Source organism: Lissotriton vulgaris, chromosome 7 (assembly GCF_964263255.1).
Source record: "Lissotriton vulgaris chromosome 7, aLisVul1.2, whole genome shotgun sequence".
NCBI lineage: Eukaryota > Metazoa > Chordata > Amphibia > Caudata > Salamandridae > Lissotriton > Lissotriton vulgaris.
This window is the reverse complement of record NC_141695.1, coordinates 661375169-661397859: the sequence shown is the minus strand read 5'-3', so window position 1 is coordinate 661397859 and position 22691 is coordinate 661375169. Positions and strand designations below refer to the sequence as shown.

At 41.1% G+C, this 22691-nt stretch overlaps 1 protein-coding gene across 2 annotated transcripts in view; it reads right to left on the bottom strand.

Annotated features, from left to right (window-relative positions):
- The window catches only part of HLF (HLF transcription factor, PAR bZIP family member), a 246212-nt gene that overhangs the window by 218975 nt on the left and 4546 nt on the right, over nt 1–22691 (bottom strand). For both annotated transcript variants that reach the window (XM_086930866.1, XM_086930867.1), the window contains exon 2: nt 16124–16441. In XM_086930866.1, coding sequence (XP_086786992.1) covers nt 16124–16441 — 318 coding nt within the window. The remainder of the gene's footprint in view (nt 1–16123; nt 16442–22691) is intronic.

The window sequence follows — 22691 nt, the reverse complement described above, 5'->3', positions numbered from 1 at the left end:
TGATTTTTGGTGCTATTTTCACTTAAATCTTTCAAAATACACATCTTCGGGTCTACTGATTGGAATTTTGTTGTTTGGGTCTTGATTTATTTACTGCAATTTATTTTATTATTCTAATTTACTGTGGAAGTTTTCTTGTGTGGCTTTTCTCTGTATTCCTGTTTGAAGTGCTGCATAAATACTTTACGATTTGTCTCTAAGTTAATCTTCACTGCTCTGTGCCAGGCTTCCAGAGGGTTGAGCAAAGGTTAATTTGGGGTTTGCCTGTGACTTCACCTTGACAAGGACTGTGGTTTCTGCGCGAGTAGCATTTCAACCCCCTTAACTAGTAACCCAATTTCTTACATGCGGATTATGACTTTCCTTCACACTGATATGCTACACGACTAGTACAACATCATCATATTGGCATACCTTGCCTACAAGTCCATTGGACTACAACATATTACTTTTCGTCATTGACTTATATCAACATACTTAGCCTTGAAAAAGTTAGAAACACATGTTGGGTGCTTCTCTTTTGATCACAACTACATTCAATATTCATGACATTACCATCTATCTGTGAATTTCACACTGCTGGACTTCTTGACATAAATTAGGTGTAATACCATTTAGACATTTTTCCAGGATCAAAGAGCAATGCCCCCTTTTTCTTGGCCTCTGCTTGTCAGATCTACATGAACCTTGCCACGTAGGTCTGAAAGTAGATGTACTTTTTAAAGTTTTGTGCAGATTCCTGGAATGGCGCCAACATTATTAAGAAAACAATCAATGCATTTCATATGGAAACTCTGGCCTAAACATAAATACACTGGAGCTATCACCACGAGAGAGAGCGAGAGAGTGTGAGCGTGTGTGTGTGTGGGTGGGTGTGCGTGTGTGTGTGTGTGTGTGTACCTATGTACATGCATTTGAGTGTGTGTGATGGAAAATGAAGAAACACCTTCCCCTGCACACTCTAAAGGGATTACCACTCGACAGCAATAAATCTCCAAGCATTTAAAGGGTACTTAAGGGTCAGAAAATGGTTTATGAATATGCACAAGTATGTATGATTGTTAGTGTTCACAAACTTTTAGAATGTACCTGCCCTGGAGTGCCCATTCCCAGTCAAAAGAGGAGATACACTCACTCAAAATGTCTGTGTGAGAAACCCATTTACGGGTGCAAAACTGATTGGTGAGAACTACAGATGTGGTTTTGCATTTGTAAACAAGCATTGGCAATGCCAATTGGTATGGCTTAACCCTTTCGGTGCTCACAGTGGGCGTGTGCGCACGACAGCCAGGGGCCCTCCGAATCACGCCCACTCGTTAATTCTCCCACACAGCGGGGGAATTAACACACCGCTCAAGGGGTTAAAGGAATGTTTTCTGGTAACGTGAAGCATTACAAGTGGATGGCATGGCATGGGAAGGGATATGTATTTGTATGGAAACAAAGAGCTGTAGAATAATACTGGTGTGGGTTAAAATGTCAGGTAACAGTTGCACTGGCAAACCAAACCTAAAAATCTATGAAGACCAATGACTGCCCTCCTCCCATCTGTGCTGCTGCTAGATAAAAACTCTGTAAATTATCTAATAATCTAAGATGCTTTAATAGCATTACAATGTTGTGTGTGTGACCTTGAAAGTTCAAGCCGAGGCAGCTAAATAAATAAACAGAATTACCACATCTGTGTGGTGGGCAAGCACTTTTTTGTGGAAGCACACAGCGTCTGCCCAATCAAAACATTTGCTCCTTGCTTCCAGCGTGTGTGCAGAGCAAAAGCCCCTGCCTAGTGATGCTCATATAATTGTCTGGCAACAACTGGACTGTCCAGCCTGGCCATAAAACAGCTCTTTTCACATCTAAGTTAAACTTGGATGCACAGATAGCTTTTTGAATCCTGGCCAATGTGAGATGAACCAGTCCAGTGTGAGTTAATTAGGACCTTAAGATGTGCAAGAGGAGAAATTCACACGCATCAGAATCCAATCTTCGAGTCATAAACAATGAGGCACCCGAAAAGTACATAATGTCTCCCCTCCTCCAAACCTTTCTTGTGAGCATACCTTGGTGGAAAGAAAAATGCATCTCAGGGTCTGTTATACACATATTGTAAGCAAAGGATGGAGAGTGGCATTCAACAATCTAGCACGCTCATTGTCTGGTTGCTCTTGGCAACCCTTTGAGCACCCACATCATTAGTTCCAGTTATAGCTTTGCCAATCATGAATGAAGACATTGCTATTCTATTAATATTTCCAAGGATATTTGGTTCTACGTTCATGCAATTTACTTGTCTGATATTGAATATAACCTTGTTGCATTATAATTCACAGGTTATAAATGTGTGGACATGTTCCCACGTGATTATGTTGGACGTTTTTATGAAAGTGAATTACTATCAATATGAATGAGAACAAATTCCATGGAGTGGCTACGGAGACCAGATCTTATGTAATGATGCACTGAGTATGTGTCCCTGATGGCAAACTGAGTTGTGCTTGGGGCTAGGAGGCTGTAAGTCCAATGTCATGGCAGAAGAGAGGTAGTTCTCAAGGCTGCCTCTTTATGTTTCCCTGTTACTCATTGTTGTGAGGAGGAAAGTAAGACAAGAACAACTTTACTATGTAAGGATATAGACAGAAAGCAGAATTGTGCCCATCTGCCTTTTAGCACCAATTCGGTGAAGATGGTCAGAAAGACAACCACGTGCAGTTTTTAGTTAGAAGAGTTGCAAAGGAGGCAGTCACAATTCATTTGACATAGACTGGAAAAATAAGTGTTGCCTTTTGGGAGGAAATTAGGAAAATAGACTATTTTTTGTATGCAACACAGAGAAGAAGGGGAGGCATGCTCATTCAAGCGCTGGATACTATAACAAGGCAAAGTGTTTTTATTGAGGGTGACAGGTATAAGAGTGAGGTACTCTGTGCCTTAGTAAGGGTGAAATAGTGGAAAGCAGATTCTTTGTGTTAGCAAGGGGAGGAGCTGTCTTTGGACCCACAAGGTATGAATTCCAGGAAGAATTTGTGTGTCGGAGGAACACAAAGATAAATTCTATTTGTAAGCAGAAGAGTCCGGTCCTGTGACACTGAGCCGCAATTGACTTTTGAACAATCTACAAACAAAAAGGTCAGAGAGCTGCATAAGAGTATGTCTGTGTATGCATGTGTGTGTGGGAGACATAGATAGAGCTGCTTTCATTGCTCATAATAACTATGGTACATTAGTTGCACATATGTGTGTACTTAAGTGAGAGACAGACAGACAGAGAGTGTATGATGTTTGGACAGGAATGGACCCAGCATAATGTACAGTCTACAGGTGTGCATGCTTTCTGTATGTGGCATATGTGGTACATGCTGGTGGGTAAGAGAGCCAGATTAATGAATCCCACTTTGATTCTGGATGCCCCAAGCCTTACTTGCTGCACAAAGATCAAAGTGGGGTTGTTTGCCCAGACAGTGGAAGTTTATTGCTGACATTTCTGAAGCTGGAATGAGGAGACATAGATACTAAAATAAGGGAAGACGAGTCTCAGATTGGCTCCCACAAACAAATATTTACACAGTATATGTGGCAGGGGCGGCTCTGTTTGAGCGTAGGAGCATCGCCCTCTGGTTAAAATGCCACACCTGCCCCAGAATTGAAAAATAAAATGATAATAAAGTTGATGAATTGTCATTTTGTTTTTCAATAACCCGCATTCTGAGACGGCAGGACGGGGCGGGCCACTGCTGTGTGGCAGCAGCAGGGTGGAGTACTGGGCTGGCTACGTCAGTTCAAAATGTGCATGTCAATTTAGCCGGCCATCTTGCGACGGCCAGCCAAACATGCACATTTTAAACCTCTAAAACCAGCTGTCTTAGACATCTGAATTGAGAGCAAACAAAGGCCTACATTGCTCTTGGGAGCACGAAGAGAGCCTGCTCTATCCAATCCAGCTGCTTTTCTTATGGTTGTCTATAGCATGAGAGCAGCACCAGTATGGATAGGGGAGATGGCTGGGGCTCGCTTGTGGCAGAAAAGGACACCAGAGCAAGGACGTGCCGGAGCGTGGACGTGCAGCAAGGTAAATTAATTTTCTTTTTTAAATGTGCATTTTACTTGTAACGTGCATAAAATCACCGACATGCATTACATTACTGTTTAAAAATTAAAGTTTTAACTTTAAAAGTATAATGTAAAGCGTGTTGGCAATTCAATACAATTTTGCACCACCCATTTGCTCACCTCACACCTTCGGTAGGTAGCATCCGCCCCTGATATGTGGTTTAATATGTGGAAAACAAAAACCTGTTTATGGCTTTTATTCAGTTATATTTCACCATTCTCAAAATATTGTCAAACTATGATCAAAATAACACTGCTCTGATCTTCCCAATCGTAGATGCCCTGTTAACAACAGTCGAACTGTTAAATGATTACATTTAATTCTGTCTTGACTTAAATATGTTCTATTCTATGTCTGGAGTACTGTGCTTTTAGTCTTTGTGTCTGTCCAATTAGTCTAATGCTAGCGAGCTGCACAGGGCACGGACACGTGCCTGAAGTGTTTAGTAATTCTACGTAAGACAGGCTCACGTGAGAGAGAATGTGAAAGGAAATGCTGAAGCCGTCTGCACGACACGCCTCTGATGGACACTTTTAGAAACAGCATCCATGCAAACCTCCCGCTTCAGGCGGGAGACTACAGATTTAGTCCAGCAAGCAAAAGCTCGAATCCTAGGTGGGCTTCTGCGGACACCAACTGGTCTTGTGTGATTCGGAGTGTGCACTGTCAGGAACCTGCTGCAGGCCAGTACACATTTTTGTCACGCTCTCTCTGCCGGCCATAGCTATCTCAGTGCTCCTGACAGACACACAAAAAAAACCGTACAATTCCATTTGTGATATCCATCCAACAACAGCACACGTACAAGTCCCATACATGACAGCAGACCCGGTTCAAGCCAAAGTAGAAGTGAATGGAAGAAATACATTCTACCAAATAATATTTTTAAGTCTCCCACTTTTCTTTTTTTAAATGTTGGCATGTATGAAACAGTGCTAGTCAAACCTAAAAGCAGGCACCGTCCACTGGCTAGAATTCTGTCTGTGTTTACCCTGTGCAAAAAACAAGGAACGCACTTGCAAGTCAACAGTCTTTAATGTTCATTGGGTCTCACCGCAACTTAATCTGTTTCAGAACACCTAGCTGGGGTGCTGCTGCTGTTCTCAAGAGTCACGTTAAATCCTAGAATTATGAACCGTATTACTTACTAACTAGATCACCGCGGATATTATTGGGCATATATCCGGGGTGTTTTTCTAATTTATGTCACGTTTGGAAGACAACTATTATATCAAATTGTAAGTGTAAGTAATAAAATATGATTTAGTTTTTGAATCTGTTCTAGTTTGTCATCCCATTACATTATTTTCAGTAGGGTTACAGCACGGCAGAGTGACTTGCAGAGGCATCAAGGGGCATATTATCAACAACCAGCGATATGTATCGCTAAATAAGCCTAGCGACATTTTTTTTAGTGCCGCGCATCGCCGGATTTTATCGTAGAGATAACGTTCTATTAGCAACGTTTATCTCCAAAGCGATAAAATATCCGCGATAGCGGCGAAATGCCTGAATATCTCTGGAAATTCAGCGATATTCAGGCATTATCGCTAATAGGGACTTAACCTGAATATCCACTCCACTTGGATTTACAGGCTAAGAAGTGGTCTGAGCAGGCGTTAGGATTTGGCGATATTCGCGCTTAGCGCGAATATTTTAATCGCTACGCCTGCGTTGATAATTGGCGAAAGCGATGTTAGCGACTGCTTTCAGTCGCTAACAGGTTGGGTACGCCCACTTTGCATGTAAATATCGCAGACACGCAAAGTGGGCCCCAAACAGCTCGCTATCACCTAAAAGCTGTCGCTAACTGATGTTAGCGACAGCTTGCTAGTAGGGCAATTAAATTTTCGCCGCTTTGCGGCCGAAAACGGCCACAAAAGCAGCGATAATTTCATTTCGCCTGCCTTGGTAATATGCCCCCGAATTCTTGCATTTAGATTGTCATCTAATATTGAATGATCAGTTCTGATCAACAAACATAATTGTTTAAAATATACCTTAACTTTTAGAATGTGTCCACAATCCACTCAAATCAGGCATAGGCAAATGGACTGAATAAAGTTAGATTTTATGTGTTAGCTTTGCTAGTCTCCAGCAGAAATTACACATAGCTCTGTAATATTTTGCATGCGAAACATACACACATTTCATCTCTTTAAATGACTGACACATGAGGACATTGGGGGGGGACCTTGACAATCCAGTGCCTCAGAGTGGCAGATATCGCTGGCGCAGAATCACCTGACATGCAGCTATATTGGTCAGGGCCACTGGTTTGCCATTGAAGCCAAAGATGTCAAAGGGAGGCTTCAAATGTTCTTATAGTCCAGCTTGTTTGCCTCAATGACTCCTCTGCCCCAAGAATTAAGCTGTCAAAAAACAGCTATTGATGGAAGAATAGTCATGGGAATTAGTTCATTTTCTGTTTCTCTCCTCCCACAAAACCTTAATTCAGAGCAGAGTTTTATGACTAAAGCATCACAATATACCAACTGCATACATCCAAAGAATGCCAATAAATACATGGGAAATGTATTCTGTCTGTTGGCAGTATCTAATGTTTGTGGTTCTGTGTGATAATATAAAACAGCGGATGGTGAGTAAAAAAAGAAAAAAACTAATATCAACCTATCTTTTGGAGGTTGTACAAGAGACTTCCCCATAAACAAACAGTTTAACACCACGATGACAATTTATAGGCCTTTAATAAGAGCTTTTGTCCCCAAAACCGAGGTACATTCCCGTCATCAATAGAAAATCTGCTGATAACTTGCAGGAATTCATTCTTACAACTAGTAGCCTAAATGAAAAGTTTTCTTTGAATTGGGTCAGCACTACTAATCTCAAGGAATTTTAAGTTAATCACGCTAATGAATCCAAATAACAAAGCGCATTATGACTACTTAGCAACCTGAAGAAAAGTTTGTTTTTAGCTTCAAATTCAAGATTTCAAGAGCAACTGCCTTCAAATGTGTAAAAACTGAGCACTTTTGCAGAGCTACATAACAAAATGCTACATCAGTAGCCCTCAATATATCCAAACAATCGGGCACTGTTCATAGTTTTATTAGAATACAAATACATTGAAATAACTAGGTGTATGGACACATGGCAGCCCTCTAGCATACATTTGACAAATGTGAACATAGCCCATTGACGAAATGAAAATTGTCAGACCTAAATAAATAGTCTTAACTCGAGATTCACTGGATAATGTATATAGCAAGCAATTATAGAACCTTAGGGCCAAATGAACTAACATTTGGAAAAGGGATTTTCAAACTGTGATTGTCTCCCAATCGTAATTGTGAAATCACTATTCCTAATGTAAGAAAAACTGTATTTTAACCCCTCCCCTGCTGATGACGGAACCGCTCCGTCATCAGCTACAGTTGAGCTGTGCTGATGACGGAGCGGTTCCGTCATGGCCCGGCCGCGGCGCCTGCGCGGCGCTGATTTCGCGCCTGCGCGGCAGTCTTAATGAGAGGGGCGGGTCATGACGGAACCACTCCGTCACCAGCACAGCTCAACTGTAGCTGGTGACGGAGCGGTTCTGTCACCAGCATGCGGCGGCCGTGCGGCCGCCCCGCCCCTTTAGCGCTGCGGCGGAATAGCCGCCGCAGCGAAAGGGTTAAAATAACGACCTACCTCATAAATAATAATGAGATATTTCGCCCTTTGCGACCTCCTAGGAAATGCTGCCATCACAGAGATGGTTTCCTGCTTTGGCCAGCCTACCATGATGTTTGTGACTGCTTTTTAATAAAGCATTTTATTTTGTAAACACAGTCCCGTTTTCCTCTAAGAAAACTGGACTGTATTTAAAAAGAAAAGTTTATTTCTTTTGTTTATTTATTTATTTTTTAAGAAGACACGTGGCCCACTGCCTCCTCTTAAACAAACTTTTTTTTCATTCACAAAGCGAAAGGGGCCCCAAGGGATCCCTTCCCATTGCGAATGAGTTTTCAGTACAAATTAGTAGTCAGTAAAAGAGTAATGTTTTGTGACCAGAATTCGGTTGCAAAGCATTCATAAATACCATTCAGTATTTGGAAATGACGCCATCTGTATTCGGTAGCAAACACCAAATACGAGTCGGTATTGTGTTACCAGATCGCAATTCAATTTTTGAACATACTAAAAAGCTTTTGTTGCAGTTGCAAGTGGCCCTATTCTGAGAATCCAGTCTTTTATGGCTTCAAAAAGGCTTTCCACATCTGGCCTGCACTCCCATACATTTTTAAGAAATCAGATTTCTGCTTTAGACTTGTAACATTATTTTAAAGGAAACTATTTTTATCACTAAAAGCTCCTCTCATATTTGCAGAGTGCTTCTCAAATCTGGTGCCTTTGTCCTAAAATCATGACATTTTGAAAAGTAGTGCCGGACCAAGTCAAAAAGATAACAGGAATTTGACTCCAGCTATCCCCCTAACTAATTGACTTATGGAGCTGTAGATGATGACAACACATATGTGCTAAGATATGGAGTGAAGCAAACACAAGGAGATGTTGGACGGAGTGCTGAAAGTTTTCAGACACTCACCCCCAGTCACAGATTTGGGTTGAATCCATCATCGTTCTTTAGCTCACTTCGCCACCTCAGTTCGCTAAACAGTGCCGAAGTTATCACTAAAACAAAAAACGCTTTGTCGATGGGAAAAGTTGCCTCTAACTATAACTGCCTAGTGGCTATCACCAGTATAATATAAATGTATATATGTATATATATATAAATGTGTGGAAAACTGAGCACTTTTGCAGAGTAGAAGAGGATGCTAAGGGTCTTTGCGAGTACTGTGGAAAAACTAGACACTCAAATGTAGTGTATAGAGAAAGAACAAACCAGAGGAGAGTATGGAGAAAAAGACCCATCAGCCCACCCGTGGGCGGAACCTCATCATCTGGGTTAGAATTAGAAACTGGTATCCACTAGACACCTCTTTAGATCTCTTATCGAGGGATGCTAGTATAGGATCCCTCAATAACTAACTAACATTAGGAAAAGTGATTTTCAAACTCAGACACCTTACCGAAGTAGGGAAAGAGGAAAGTTTGTGTTGTTTGCTGTAAGACAAATGCACTGTTCACTAATATAATTTGGATTAATCAATTTCAGGCATGGTTTTGGAGACATGTAAAGTGACTTACAGAGCTCGCAAAGTTGTAAGATCCAAATGGCAGAATGGCCTTGAGCCTCAGGTTTTTCAAGCTCTGGTTTTCGTCCTGCTCAGGGGTATAAGAGGAGCGACCAAAGAGGCCCGTTGCGCATGCGCAGGGGTCCCACACTTTTTTACAGCATATTTCTCATTCAAATAGTATTTTTGCAATAAATCATAACAAGAATCGCTTTTTAGAATATTCTAAAGAGACGGCACGGGTGCGAATGTGCACTCTTAGACGGAGCCCCAGCCCATCCAGCCTTCCCGTGCTTCTCTCTCTGCCCTTGTGCGGTCTCCAGCTTCACCCTTGTTCAGTCTCTGCCATTGTTTCCTTGTATTTGTAATCCGGGACTTAATCAATTTTGGACGGTTTTCCCTTCACCAGTTCTTATGGGACAAGCTATCCTGCATTCACCACATTCCAGGAGAAAAATCAATTTTCAGAACGCACTTCGCTGCAAGGGGAAAATGAGTACACACTGTTCGGAACTGGCACACCTGTTATTTACAGCGCGTCAAAACAGCATTGGGATGCATCAACTGCTACCTAAAAGTTTGTGTGTGTCGAACTCATTCACGTGAGAGCATTATACATGACATCACCTATTTTGGAAGATCAGGGCTATTGCCAAGGGTTTATCTCCCCTCATCATCACTGTTAATTTGCTTGGCATCGGCATAACGCAGACAACAAATGAGATGTCCACGATTAAAGTTTGAGTGCTAACAGCCATTGGGGTCCCCTTTTCAATTATGTGCACGGGTGCTCTCTTTTCTGCTCAAGTAATTTGTAGGCATCTTTTTTATTGCGCAAAGCTGACACGATGACGTTACAATATCACTTCATAAACACCACAGGAAAACATGCACTTTTTACTTTAATAATTACTCCACTGCAAGCAAGCCTTTGCAATGTGATAAGGTCTCGCATTACTGTAAGTTTGAACTATTTGGCGTTGCATTTCTATTAGCAATGCTAATTGATCAAACTTTCAGTAATGCGAGACATATTGCATTGAAAATGCTTGTTGCTTTTGTGAACAGCACTTTTCCCCCTCTGTTCTTCACATGCAGCTGCACAGATTGTCAGACACCTAAATCATAAAGAAGGTAGGCTCTTTGTGGACAGAGAGACCTGAGAGAGGGTGACAAGAGAGAGTGGCTGAAGGAGACACAGAAAATGGATGGATGGAAAGAGAGAGAGAGAGAGTGGAGAAAAGGGGAACGGGCTGGTGGAAAGGGAACGGGCTGGTGGAAAGGGAACGGGCTGGTGTGAACATTTTTTCAGGGTGGCTTCTGGTTCGCAGACCAACACTGGATCAAAGCCAAATGAAGAGGAAATGTTGCCAGGCCAGGTGGTGTAGACTAAAAAGAGCCTTATGTGGGACTTCGGAGAGGTGTGGAGGTGGGACTGAGATGCATCAGTCAGGAGAAGTTCCCAAAATGTCCCAAGACGAGGGCGTGGCTCCCATTGCAGAGTGATCCCCTGTAAAAGCAGCAGAGAGGCCTTGAAGAGCGAGGATTGAAGGCAGATGATGGTTGTATACAGGAAAAGGAGCCCTGGGAATTAGTTTGAGGTACATTCCACCACACGATATGCACCAGTGAAACATTATGCGCAACATCCTCACCTTACAAAATTAAATACCGTTCTCTGTTCTTTACATTTATAGTGCCTACTTCAGTACAACGGAACACGAAATGCTACATTTATTTCCAACGGGGATTAAACCGACTGTAACTTTTAAAATATACTTGACCGCAATTTCATGCCGCCACCTGCTGCCACAGAATGAACACACTGTCTTTTTAAAGTCTGCTGAACTTCAGCGAGCCCGCCAACTTGCGTAAAACGACAGGAATAATCAGCGATAAAACCTTTGGAGGCAATTGACCCGTTACTCTGACAAATCCATTCTGACAGGAAATCGGTGAAGGTCTGGCGCTCCGCCAAGATCCGTGCTGTGCGAGAGCGAGTGGGAGCGCTTCGTACCCATGTGCATTTCTGCATCAATGTGCATGGAACTCTGGGACCCAACATACATAACTCCAGAATTTAAAACGGAAGTAACGCATTTACATAGGTGAACAGAGTACATTACGATCTCTAAAAAATGTTTAGATAAATATCTGAAAGGGGACAAAATAATTAGTGAACAAGTTACCGGCAAGCCACGCAATTACTTTGTATTTTTAAGGGTTTGTAGACTTTTTGCGGAAACACATGTATGGAATACAACGTCAGACATCTGCATACTTCTTACAAACTATTTGATCAGCGGTGTAATATCAACTCCTCAAAACACAGCATCAAGATGTTTATCAAGTTCCTTATCCAGGACTGAACGCAAATAGCTTCCCTCTGTATGCTGGTCACAGATGTTTGCAGCAAACCTTGAAATGTTTTAAGGAAGGCTGATGACCCAACAAACCCAAGGAGGCCTAAAGGGACGTAGGTGTCACTGGTGATTGTTGCCTGCTGGTGCTGCTGATTTCCCCTTTCCTACCTGCTGCGGTGAAATGACAGTATAGTTATATGATGGGGATTTTTTGGAGCGCACATATCCCGAAAAGGGTACCCTGGTTCTAACAGATAACTTGGCTTGTGGGGGATGGAGAGGAACAACTGGAAATAGAAAAGCAATGTTTTAGGTTTCTTTTTGAAGACCAGGAAAGAGCTGGCAGTGCGAAGTGTGAGAGGGAGCTTAACCCAGTGTTTGGCGGCTGCCAGGTAAGGGAAAGAGCGTCCGCCGCCCTGGAGTGACTATAACACTTTTACCAATGTTCATACAATGCATGAGTGTTGCTATGGAGGCTCGGCAGGGCAGGCAAGAGTCGCCATGAGTCCTCCATGCCAAGCATGTTCTCCTCTTCCTGAGCTGCACCTGGCCCGACAAGGCATTTATCAGTATATTTCCTATTGCAATCTACTGTGAATAACTAATGCACTAGCGCATGCACTGGCCAACTCTTGGCATGCCTTAATGCCTATGATACTCATGCACCCAACTGCTCAACACCATGGGATGCGCACTTTGTGAGTTTTTTCTCACTTGCATTTGCGTAAATACAAGTGAAAAATACATTTTAGAATAAGAGCCTTTATTTTGACACATGTTGAAAATATGTTTTTTCTGAAACAAAAACTGGCACTCTACTACAGGTTTATGCTTGAGGATTGAACTAAGCATTTCCTAATCCGATGCTCATACATTTGTTTTGTAATATTATTCAATAAAAGATCAAGTAAGCATAACAAGGATACATTTTAGAAGTATTAGTGATCTCATATCATGATATCTTTGATGTCAGACGTTTGCTTGTTTAACAATGTTGATGGGGTTTATCTTTGCTCCTATGTCTGAGGCATCATGTCTGATTAATCTGTCAATTTGAAATTTACATAGCAAAGTGTGATATTTTGTAATATGCATATGTACCTTTTATCATATTGTTATTTTCAATTGAATCTTATGTCTCTGAAAACAGCCCATTACATTGCAATGTAAGTGACCATCTGTCCAATTTTGGCTTGGACAACCAGGTTTAGGTTTTTTCTGTCTCAATCATAAGCTAAATCATGGCCCACAACATGACTAGATATAGTTAGGAAAATTATTTCTTTGTATAATATATTTTTTAAATCATCTTCTAGAAAATGTTACGATATAGCCTAAATGAAAGTGGTTGTTTTTTTATTGCTCTTCTCAAACAATATGATTAACTTTAATACATGTTGTTGAAGCATAAGTTGGAATTACAAATTGCACACTAAGGGACAGATGTACCCACCTTTAGAATAGCGATTATTTTCTAAATTGCTATCTGGTAATCAGTTTTCTAACTGTATGAAAGTTTTCATTGCAAATTAGCGATTCCTAGTGCATTGCAAAACAATTTACCTCATTAATATTAATGAAGTAGGTCTTAATTTGCGACCCACTAGGAGTTGCAATCAGAGGGATGGTGGCTTGATTGGGACAGCAGACCACAATATCTGTAACTGCTTTTTAATAAAGCAATCGTCATTTTGAAATGTAGCCCCTTTCCCTTAAGGGAAACAAGACTGTTTAACAAGAAAAGTTTCTTGTTTTTGTTTGTTTCAGAAGACACATTGGTCCTATGGATCACTGCGTCCTCTTAAACATACTTTTCTTTTTCATTCACAAAGGTGAAAGGTTCCTAAGGGGAAGGGGTCCCTTCCCATTTGTGAATGGGTTACTGCGACATGCTCAAGGGCAGCTCTTCCTCTAAGATGGAGGAGCGCCGCCCTACTGCTTTAAAGCAGTGCAAAGGAAAAACAAAATTATAACAACAGAATGTTATTATCATTTTATTTTAAGAATTGCAGGTTCACTGCACCCAGGTTGTTAGGGCGGGGTCGGCCGGGCTTCCCCGACGTCGAGGGAGGAGAAGTGGAGGCTGCACCTGAAGTGTGCATGACGGTTTGGCCAGCCGTCTCGGGCTGGCCAAACCGTCATGCGTACTTTGCATTTTCCCCACAGGCTGTGTTGTAGAGCTTAGGTGAAGAACATGCCCAGCCTCCCAGTCCCTCTCTGAGCGCCGAAGCTCAGACTAACTACAACACTGCTGTAAGGCAGCTTTGAGATTGGTTAGGGGATTCTGGGAGGCTGTGTGCTTCCTGCTGGAAGAGGGGCGGTGGCTGGCGACAGCGACCACCAGGTTAGTTTTCTTGTCTTTATTTTTTCTTTCTCTATTTATTTCTACCCCTCTTCTCCCACTCTCCCACCACCATTCTCTACCAGCCGCCACTGAACATGCTTGTAGTCAGTAAAATATTAATGTTTTGCAACTGGAATTCGGTTGCAAAACATTAATACATATCATTCCGAGTAAGTATTTGGAGGGGACACCCCTTACAAGCACCTAATCAATATTTGGTTGCAAAACCAAATTGCAAATCAGTCCCATGTTACCGAATCACAGTTTGGGATTATTACATACCAAAACGCTTTTCTGCCAAACAAAATATGTCGAATTTACAAATTGCCTGTATGCTAAACAATCATAGACAGCACAAAAATTCTAACATAACCAATAAGTGATAACTTGGTTTAGGTGGCAAATCAGAAGCCAGCAGTAGCGGATGTACATCCAACTTATTGGTGGGACTACGCACAAACAATTGGCACATCAGCCCAAATCGTAGAACCCCAATCCCCCCACAACGGTTGGCGTTACACACAGCCGCGACCGGTAGTGGGAGTACCTGCCGAGCGGTGACGTGGGGAGTGGGAGGGGCAGGGTGGGGGGTAGTAATGTATGGATTACGGACCCTAACAGGTAAGTAAACATATAAATGAATAAAACAAATTTTGTTGGGCGCACTGCATCACCAAATGTGATGCAGTGCGACCAAAGGAATTTGTTTTATTTATTTATATGTTTACTTACCTGTTAAGGTCCGTAATCCATACATTACTACCCCCACCCTGCCCCTACCCCTCTCCACGTCACCGCCCGGCAGGTACTCCCACTACCGGCCGCGGCTGGTTACACAGTCCCCTTTTATCTGGTAAGAAGGTTTCTTTCTAATACTGAACCTCTGGGCATAATACTATGAGAGGTACTGAACATTATATATTTGTTTTTGTTTTTAGTATCCCGACATGAGTACTCAATGGTGGCACCAGTATACATCCTACAAAGTAAACACCTTGGATCACAAGGTATGCCATTAAGTTGTAAAGATCAAATTAGTATGATGAAGTAAAGCAAGAAATATTCTGAAAATGAATTTGTTATTTCCTTTTTTATATAAAAGCTTTTTACCGAAGAGGAGAACATCATTTTTTCCTTCTTCAAGATTTTAACTCAGAATGTTTTTGAACATCAGATGTGTTAGTCTAATTGAACTCTAACAACATCTACACTGTGGCTAGGTAGGTTGTTACCTTTTTCATTGGTTGTAGAAAGCAATGTACTAGTGTCACTGTCTAGATGTCATAACAGTGCAATACTGTTTTGTTGTGTTGAAGATAGCATAGGAGGTTGCTACTGTTGTTTCCATGTATAAAGTGAGGGCTATCGTTATTGTTTATATGTCAAAATGATACAGTACTGTTAGTGTTGATTGTATAGACCTTTGCGCCGGTGGTTATATAGGAGACATTAAAAATCAAACTGTGGACTTAAAAGAAATGATTGTTAAACAGAATCTTGATGTCAATATGTTTTAATAGTGTTAATAAGTGTATGTTTTTTGTTATTTAGAATACTGTCCTGAAGAAGGTGCTTATTTCACGTACTCACCGTGTATTTATACAATTGTATTGAATAAATCTCCAATGCAAACATATGATTTTTCCTTTGTTTGGTTTCTATGATATTGTTGAATTCATGATACCGTACAAGTGCAATGTCTTCCTAAATTGTTAGCTTATTAACCACTAGCATTAGTCATGATAGTTTAAACATGTGATTTATTCCACATTGTCGGTAGGGACTCATTTGTTTTACACAGATTTTACTAATTGCTCCATTTGTGAACACAAAATTTTTTAGTACATTGCATCTAAGTTTTGTGCCTTGGCCTATCTTCACTTAATACAAGATACACAGTTGACTATTCTTATCAACTACTAATTTTAGATCATCTTGTGGATTCAATGAGTATCTCTAAGAACATATGATAAATTTACGGTTGGTCAATATTGTGTAGACCTTGAACATACCAATCGAGAGACCATTCGTGATTTGCAAGAAAAGTTACTTTTTGTGAACCTTAAGATTTGTCACTTGGTAAACTTAGCTCTGATCACATCAAAAAAGCAATCACAGATGAATTCAGGAAAGACTTACCCACCCAGGGAATTTGTGGGAATCTTACCTGTTCTAACTGGGTTGTGCATGCAAGTTTGAGAAACCATGCCTTGGAGAAGAGATGTTGATGCTCTGCCACTCAAGTCCATTACAGCAGGAGAATTTCCAGGCGGCTGCTGGAGAACTGGCTGGTGTGGGATATGGTCATGTGGGGACTGGCTTGGGGGAATGCCGTTTTCAGAGAGAAATTCTTCCAGGTCCATGTATTCCAACTGGAAAGTGTCCCCATCGTATGGCAGAGTCTTGTCCCATAATGTTGGACCCAAGAAAGCCGACTGTGGGACTGTGCCTGCATTGCCGTCATCATCTAATTTCTTTTCTTTGTCTGGAAGCAAAGGTATACATATCAATTCACTGTCACAAAAAGGTCCATTCCTGAGTTGCTACATCTAAAACATACACATTTTTGGGGGAAAAGTTAATACTTTTTATTACCACTTGATCAAACTTTAAATTTATGTTAATTGAGAGAGGAAATGAAAACCGAGAATCTTGTTTTGGATGCAGGATGTTTGTCAAAAAGCAATAAACTCTTAATACAGTGGACCAGATATCTGCCACATTCTGACAGATGACCCACATTTACAGATTTCTAAATATGGCCATTGTCTGGTGCATTATAATATCATTTATTTCTGAAAAGAGATATTGTGTGTTTTTGATTAATTCACTCTCAAAAAAGGACATAAAAGTCCTCCAAAACCACCCAAAACATAAGGCCCCTGAAACCTGTAGGAAGATTTCTACTATTGGGTAGGGCAGTGGAATCTGGTGCATGCAATGGCTCGGTGTGTTTGGACATATGCCGGGCAGTGCGGCTAGAATACAGGGGGTACAGGGGTGCCCCTCAGCAACTGTGTCTCCAGTTTGGAATTGGGTGTGGTCCTCTCTGGTCTCCAGCGCTGGCAGGGCTGTGCTGTAGAGCTACCTGGTGTTACAAGAGGAGTGATGGAGCAGTGGCAGAGTGGTAGGCTGCCACGCTGGAGGTGTTTTTATTCCATTGCATGAAATGGCATTTATACCATCTCTGAGTCGTTTATTGCATGTCTGCGTGCCTTTTGGGGGAGACCCACAGGATTCCAGGTTAAAGTCAGCTCCAATGGGATCTCAAATCAAGATTGACTCTACGGGTATTTCAAATAACTAGACTGTCCCCTGCAAAAAGAAATGTCATCTATAGATCAATAGTGGCTACTATGTTGGTAGAAAAAAAACTAGCACCTCCACCTATTCACCTCAGCTGATTAAGAACGTCTTGTGACTGCAAAATACTATCATTGTTACAAATCTGCTTAAATGGGACGTGATTCCTTGGATCTCTGCTAGAATGACCTTACTTCTGACTGAGATAGAAAGGGAGCCGGGCCAGAAACTGGCCAGAAGTGGTGATGGCTCCACAGGATGGGTGATTACTAACAAGCAAAGGGGCATTCTATATGCATGAAGGCCCTCATCTCACAGATCTCTGGCCGTGTGAACTGCCACTCTTACCCAAACATATCTTTTTGCATGAAACTTGTCCATGGTAAATGTAATGCAACATTGCTAAAGTGGTTGTATAATGTAACTGCTCGTATGTAAAGCATACTATATTGCTGGAAGCCCTCATCTCAAAGATTCCGAGCCACTTGAACTGGCACTCTTTTTTAAACATATCTTTTCAAACAAAACTTGTCCATAGTAAATGTAATACAACACTGCTGAAGTGTTCATATAATGCAACTGTTCTTATGTATTGCAAATATTCTTATGTAAAGGGCTGCCACCCATTTAGGTCTTGTCCACACTGTACAGAATTGCACAACATTTTTTTATCTTTGAAGGCCTAAACATGACAGCATTGTGTAGTAGTTCTGGGCCAAATCCTTTATCTAACAAATAAAGAATAGCCAGTGGTTCTTAACCTTTTGACTTCGGCGGGCCCCCAACGAATCACTACTGGAAACCAGAAGTCCAATCCTGGGCAAATAAAACAATGTGGACAAATACAGAAACAAGTATGTATCCATCAAATAAACAAATAACATATTTACAGATCGTTGAGAACTTTACATTTTTGTTATATTTGTATATGCTTTAGTAATCTGCAACAAGATTTCGTTTTCTAAACACTCACGGGGCCCAGCTTAAGAACCGCGGGAATGGGCTGTTTGAGTTGAATAAACGTTTTTGCAAATAGCTCTAGGCTTGAGCCGAAAACAAACTACCTGCTGCTATTAAAACAAATTGTTGTGCAGATCTGCTCTCTAGCAGTCTTAGACGTGCATATATTTTGCATGACCAAATAAGATAAAAAATTGCAGGACTTCAAAAAAAGCCTGGTTATTATGTTTTGGGTCTGTAAAGATTCATAATTTAGCACATATAGATAAATATAATGAAACTTCTTTTCTACGACTATTGAGGAAGTAAGCCTTTTCCTGACAGTAACTACTTTTTAATTAAATACAAATGTCCAGAATTGTTTATTTGTAGGGGTATTCACATATTCATTTGACCTCGGCAATTGTAAGCATTTTACAATTTAGCATTACGTGAAGTTGTGATTTAATGTTTTTTCGCTAGAACAATGTTTTTTAGCGCACAGAATTAAATATAGTGAAAAGATTTTTGAGTGACAACATTTTGATCTAATTCAATTGTTAGTAGTAAATCCCCACAATTGTTATTTAGTAGGGGTTCTGTATATTCTTATTCCATTATGCAGTTGTTTAAAATTGGCACAGTCTAAAATAGTAAAATATTTTCATTTTTTTCTCGCACAATTTTCCTCTGCAAAATTTCCTGCAAACCACATTTTGTGGGCTTATAAGTTACCAAAAGAATAGCATGTAGAACTTCCAGACCAAATCTTTGCAGACTTAACACAATGACAACATATATTCCACACCACATTTGCAGACTTTATTTTACATGTGGTAATTAGGATGTATACCACAATTTGACTGGGTTTGACATTTGTTAGCTTCATGAATTTTGTAAATATTGATGACTAAAGGTGAAAGCCCGCGCTTTTACCCTCACCTCCTATTTTTCCATTCTCTAATTTATAAAGAAAACTTTGGGAACATGCTGAATTACACTTAGGGAAACAGAGGTTTTATTTTTCAAGAACCCCGATTGTTAAAATCTCAGTGCATATTTTCATTCAGGGTCATCTTTTGCAGGATAGCAAGCATTGTAAAATCTCACATTGGCTATATTGTGTGGAACAAACAAGTAAGAGACTCACAAGCATCTTCCTTTGCTTCTCAGTCTATTAATTTCTACCAGTTATGCACATAAATCACTATGTAGTTTCCTGAATCGTTTAGGACAGTTGTCTCTTTATTAATAAGATAGAGCGTGAAATGTCATATTCATCTTTTAAACTGGTAAACTACAAACACCGGTTTTTAGACTGTGCATACTAAAAACATATATTATCAAAGAAGGGGGACTAGGAGCTGATAAAGGGCCAAAGCCTCTGCTCCGAGATTATAATCAAACCAAAAAAGAGTCACTGTACCCAGGAGACACAAAAAGGACAGGATATAGGGGACAGTCAACAATACTGTTTCCTGTTTCTCTCTCACTTCTGTATGAGGGCAACAAGAAACAGTTTTGACATACTGTCTAGAACCTAGACATCCTCTTTGTATCACTTAGGAACAGTGACCCCCTTTTTTTGATTTGAATACTTAAAAACATGTCATCTGATTGTTATATTTAATTTTGGTGGATTTGTAATTAGCCACCGTAACGCAAGGTTATCCACTGTGATTAAAAGGGATCAAAGAGTAAAGAAGGCAGGTGGGGCTGGTAACCGCAGTTGATGGTTGATGTTTATATTTATTTATGACTATTGGCGGTTTGTGGATCATGAAATAGTACTAGCTCTAATAGTAACATAGTATACGTTCATTCAGCATGCACTATGAGGTGAATTATCACTATGCACAGAGGATTTAGCGTTGATCATTGACAGTGCTAGATAGATACATTTCTACAATACATAATGGTACAAGCATCTCACACATGCGTTCTCTGTGCTCCTGTGCTGTTCACGTTTTGGAACGTGTGCTATGCTGGCACAGTGGCATGGTGACAGCTTGATAATCCACACCCCTCTCAAGCCTAGGGAAGATTATTGGATGCTAAGCCTCTACAGCACAAGCCCCAGAATGTATCTAAAAGGAAATGACGACATTCAGAACTGAAGTTCCTCCTGGTGCACATCACTGGAAATAACTGCTTAATAGCTCACAAATCCATCTAGAAGACTCACTGGATGCTGGAGCCTCCCGGGGAGTCGGTCAATCTACTTTAAGTACAGTGAGTTCCTACAGGAATAATTTTTTTCAGGAGGTAACATATTAAAAGTGGCCTGGGCCATACTAATGGCAGAATGAGCACTATAGAAATATCTCACTTAATAACATAACACAATAATGCAAATAAGAGGTTTGCATCAATGTACTGAAAAACTTCTAATATGCAAAATGTCCTATTCACCCAGCTGAGCTTGGATTTACTGGAGGAGGAGAAAATCTAAGCAGAAGGAACATGTTAGACATGACATCCTTGACCTCCTATTTCCCAAAATGTGTGTCCTTACTTCTGTTTCCAGAATTATTTTTGTTGGCTTTTGGACTCTGGTCACTTTACTACTGCTAGCCAGTGCTAATGTGCTTTCTCCCTAAATGATGGTAAAACTGTTCTACATCTATTGTGCACATTTAATTTACTTGTAAGTTCCAATTAAAAGGTATTACGTGTACCCAGGGCCTGTAATATGAGTGGGCTTGCACTACAGTAGCCTTCTTAAACACTTCCCAGACCTCCACAGCAGCCTGTGGTGCAATTTGAAACTGCCATTTCAACCTTCCAAAATTAACATTTGCCAGACTTAAACCTTCCTTTTAAATATTTATAAGCCTCTCCTAAAATAGGCCCCGGTAGCCAATAGGTATGGTGCATGGTTTTTAAAAGTAGGACTTGTGGATTTAAACTTTACATGTCTTGGTAATGAAAAGCTCCTAAATTTGTTTTTCACTACTGTACGGCATATCTCTCCCAAAGGCTGTCACTGGGTTACCTTATTGCATTAAATTAGTGCTAACTTTGGATTGGGAGCAGATAGAATTACACAGTTTGGACTCAAATAAAATGTAATTTAAAATCCTCTTTAATGCTACAGTTGGATTATAAGTCTCAATTCTGAAAATGCCACCATTCGAAAGTTGGCATTTTCTTGCTCTAACCATTTGTGACTTCTACCTGTGCCCTGGGTGATATGACTGTAAAGGGCTCTGCTGTTGGGGTTTGTAAATTCCTCCCAGACAGTCACACAAAGGGGACTAGATGTGGACAGTGTAAGCCATCCTGCCATGGTAGTTGGGGTGGAGGTGTGCCCTGCTCCACGTAATTTCAAAGAGCTTGCCTCCAGTACACACAAAGGAACCTGATGCCAGCCTCTTGTCAGCCCAGATGTCTTGAAGCCTTGACAGGGATGGGACAAACGTTTCAGAACCAGATGTGTGGGTAGGACAAGGTTTTCCCCCACACAGAAAGACTGGCATCAGGTATGAATATTGGACCTCTTGAGCAACTCATCTGTACACTCCTGGACCTGTGGACATTACAGAAGAAGGACTGCCCTGTCACTAGAGGACTGCCCTGCTGCTACCAGAGGACTGCCCTGCTGCTTGAGGACTGCTTTGCTGTCTGAGAAGGAAGACTGAACCTCCATACCTTCAAACCAGGCTAACTCAAGTGACTCCAAGGGTAAGCTGCCTGACCCTCTGTTTGAGCTACACAGACATAACAAATTCCAGAGGACCTCTTGCAACTGTGCATCTGGCCTGCTGCAACTGGACCTGCCTGGACTTGCAATTAGGCCAGCCTGACACCCTGCTGCAGGCCTCTACCTGGAGTGAGTCCCTATACCCGAAAAGTACCCCCCAGTTCCTGGACCATTGGCTGACATCACTCCCTGCCTAACTGTAGGTTAATCAGAACCGACGCAGCGCAACGCAACTCGACGCAGGACCTCACATTACAGCTTCCGATCTGTGGTCTCATCGGAATGAATGCAGGGCAACACAATTCAGCATAGGACCTTGCATCACAGCCCTCCAGCTCCTCAGTGGAAGCGATTAAGTGCAATGCAATCCCTTGCATCAAAGACATGAGCTATATTCTCAGTGAGACTAACCTGGCCTCTGTATCTGGCCTGCGATCCCCTGCGGTCAACCTAAACTTGTGACATTGTCCCGGTCCAGTATGACTAGACAACCACAGGTGGTGCTTTGTGCTTCTAAGAGCTATTTTTAGCTAAATATTAGAAATTGTATATCTCTGGTTCTACTGATTATTGTCTTTCTGGTATCATATTATTTGGTAAAATATTCTATTTTTCTAAATTCGATGGAAATGTTTCTTTTGTTGTGTTTTCACGTTAATAATGTTTGTGTGCTGCAGAAATAGTTTACACATTTCCTCTAAGCTAAGCCGAATTTATTTGAGCCAACGTACCAGAGGGTTAAAAAGTAGGTTAATTTAGTGACTTGTTTTGGTTCACCCTGAAAAGGATT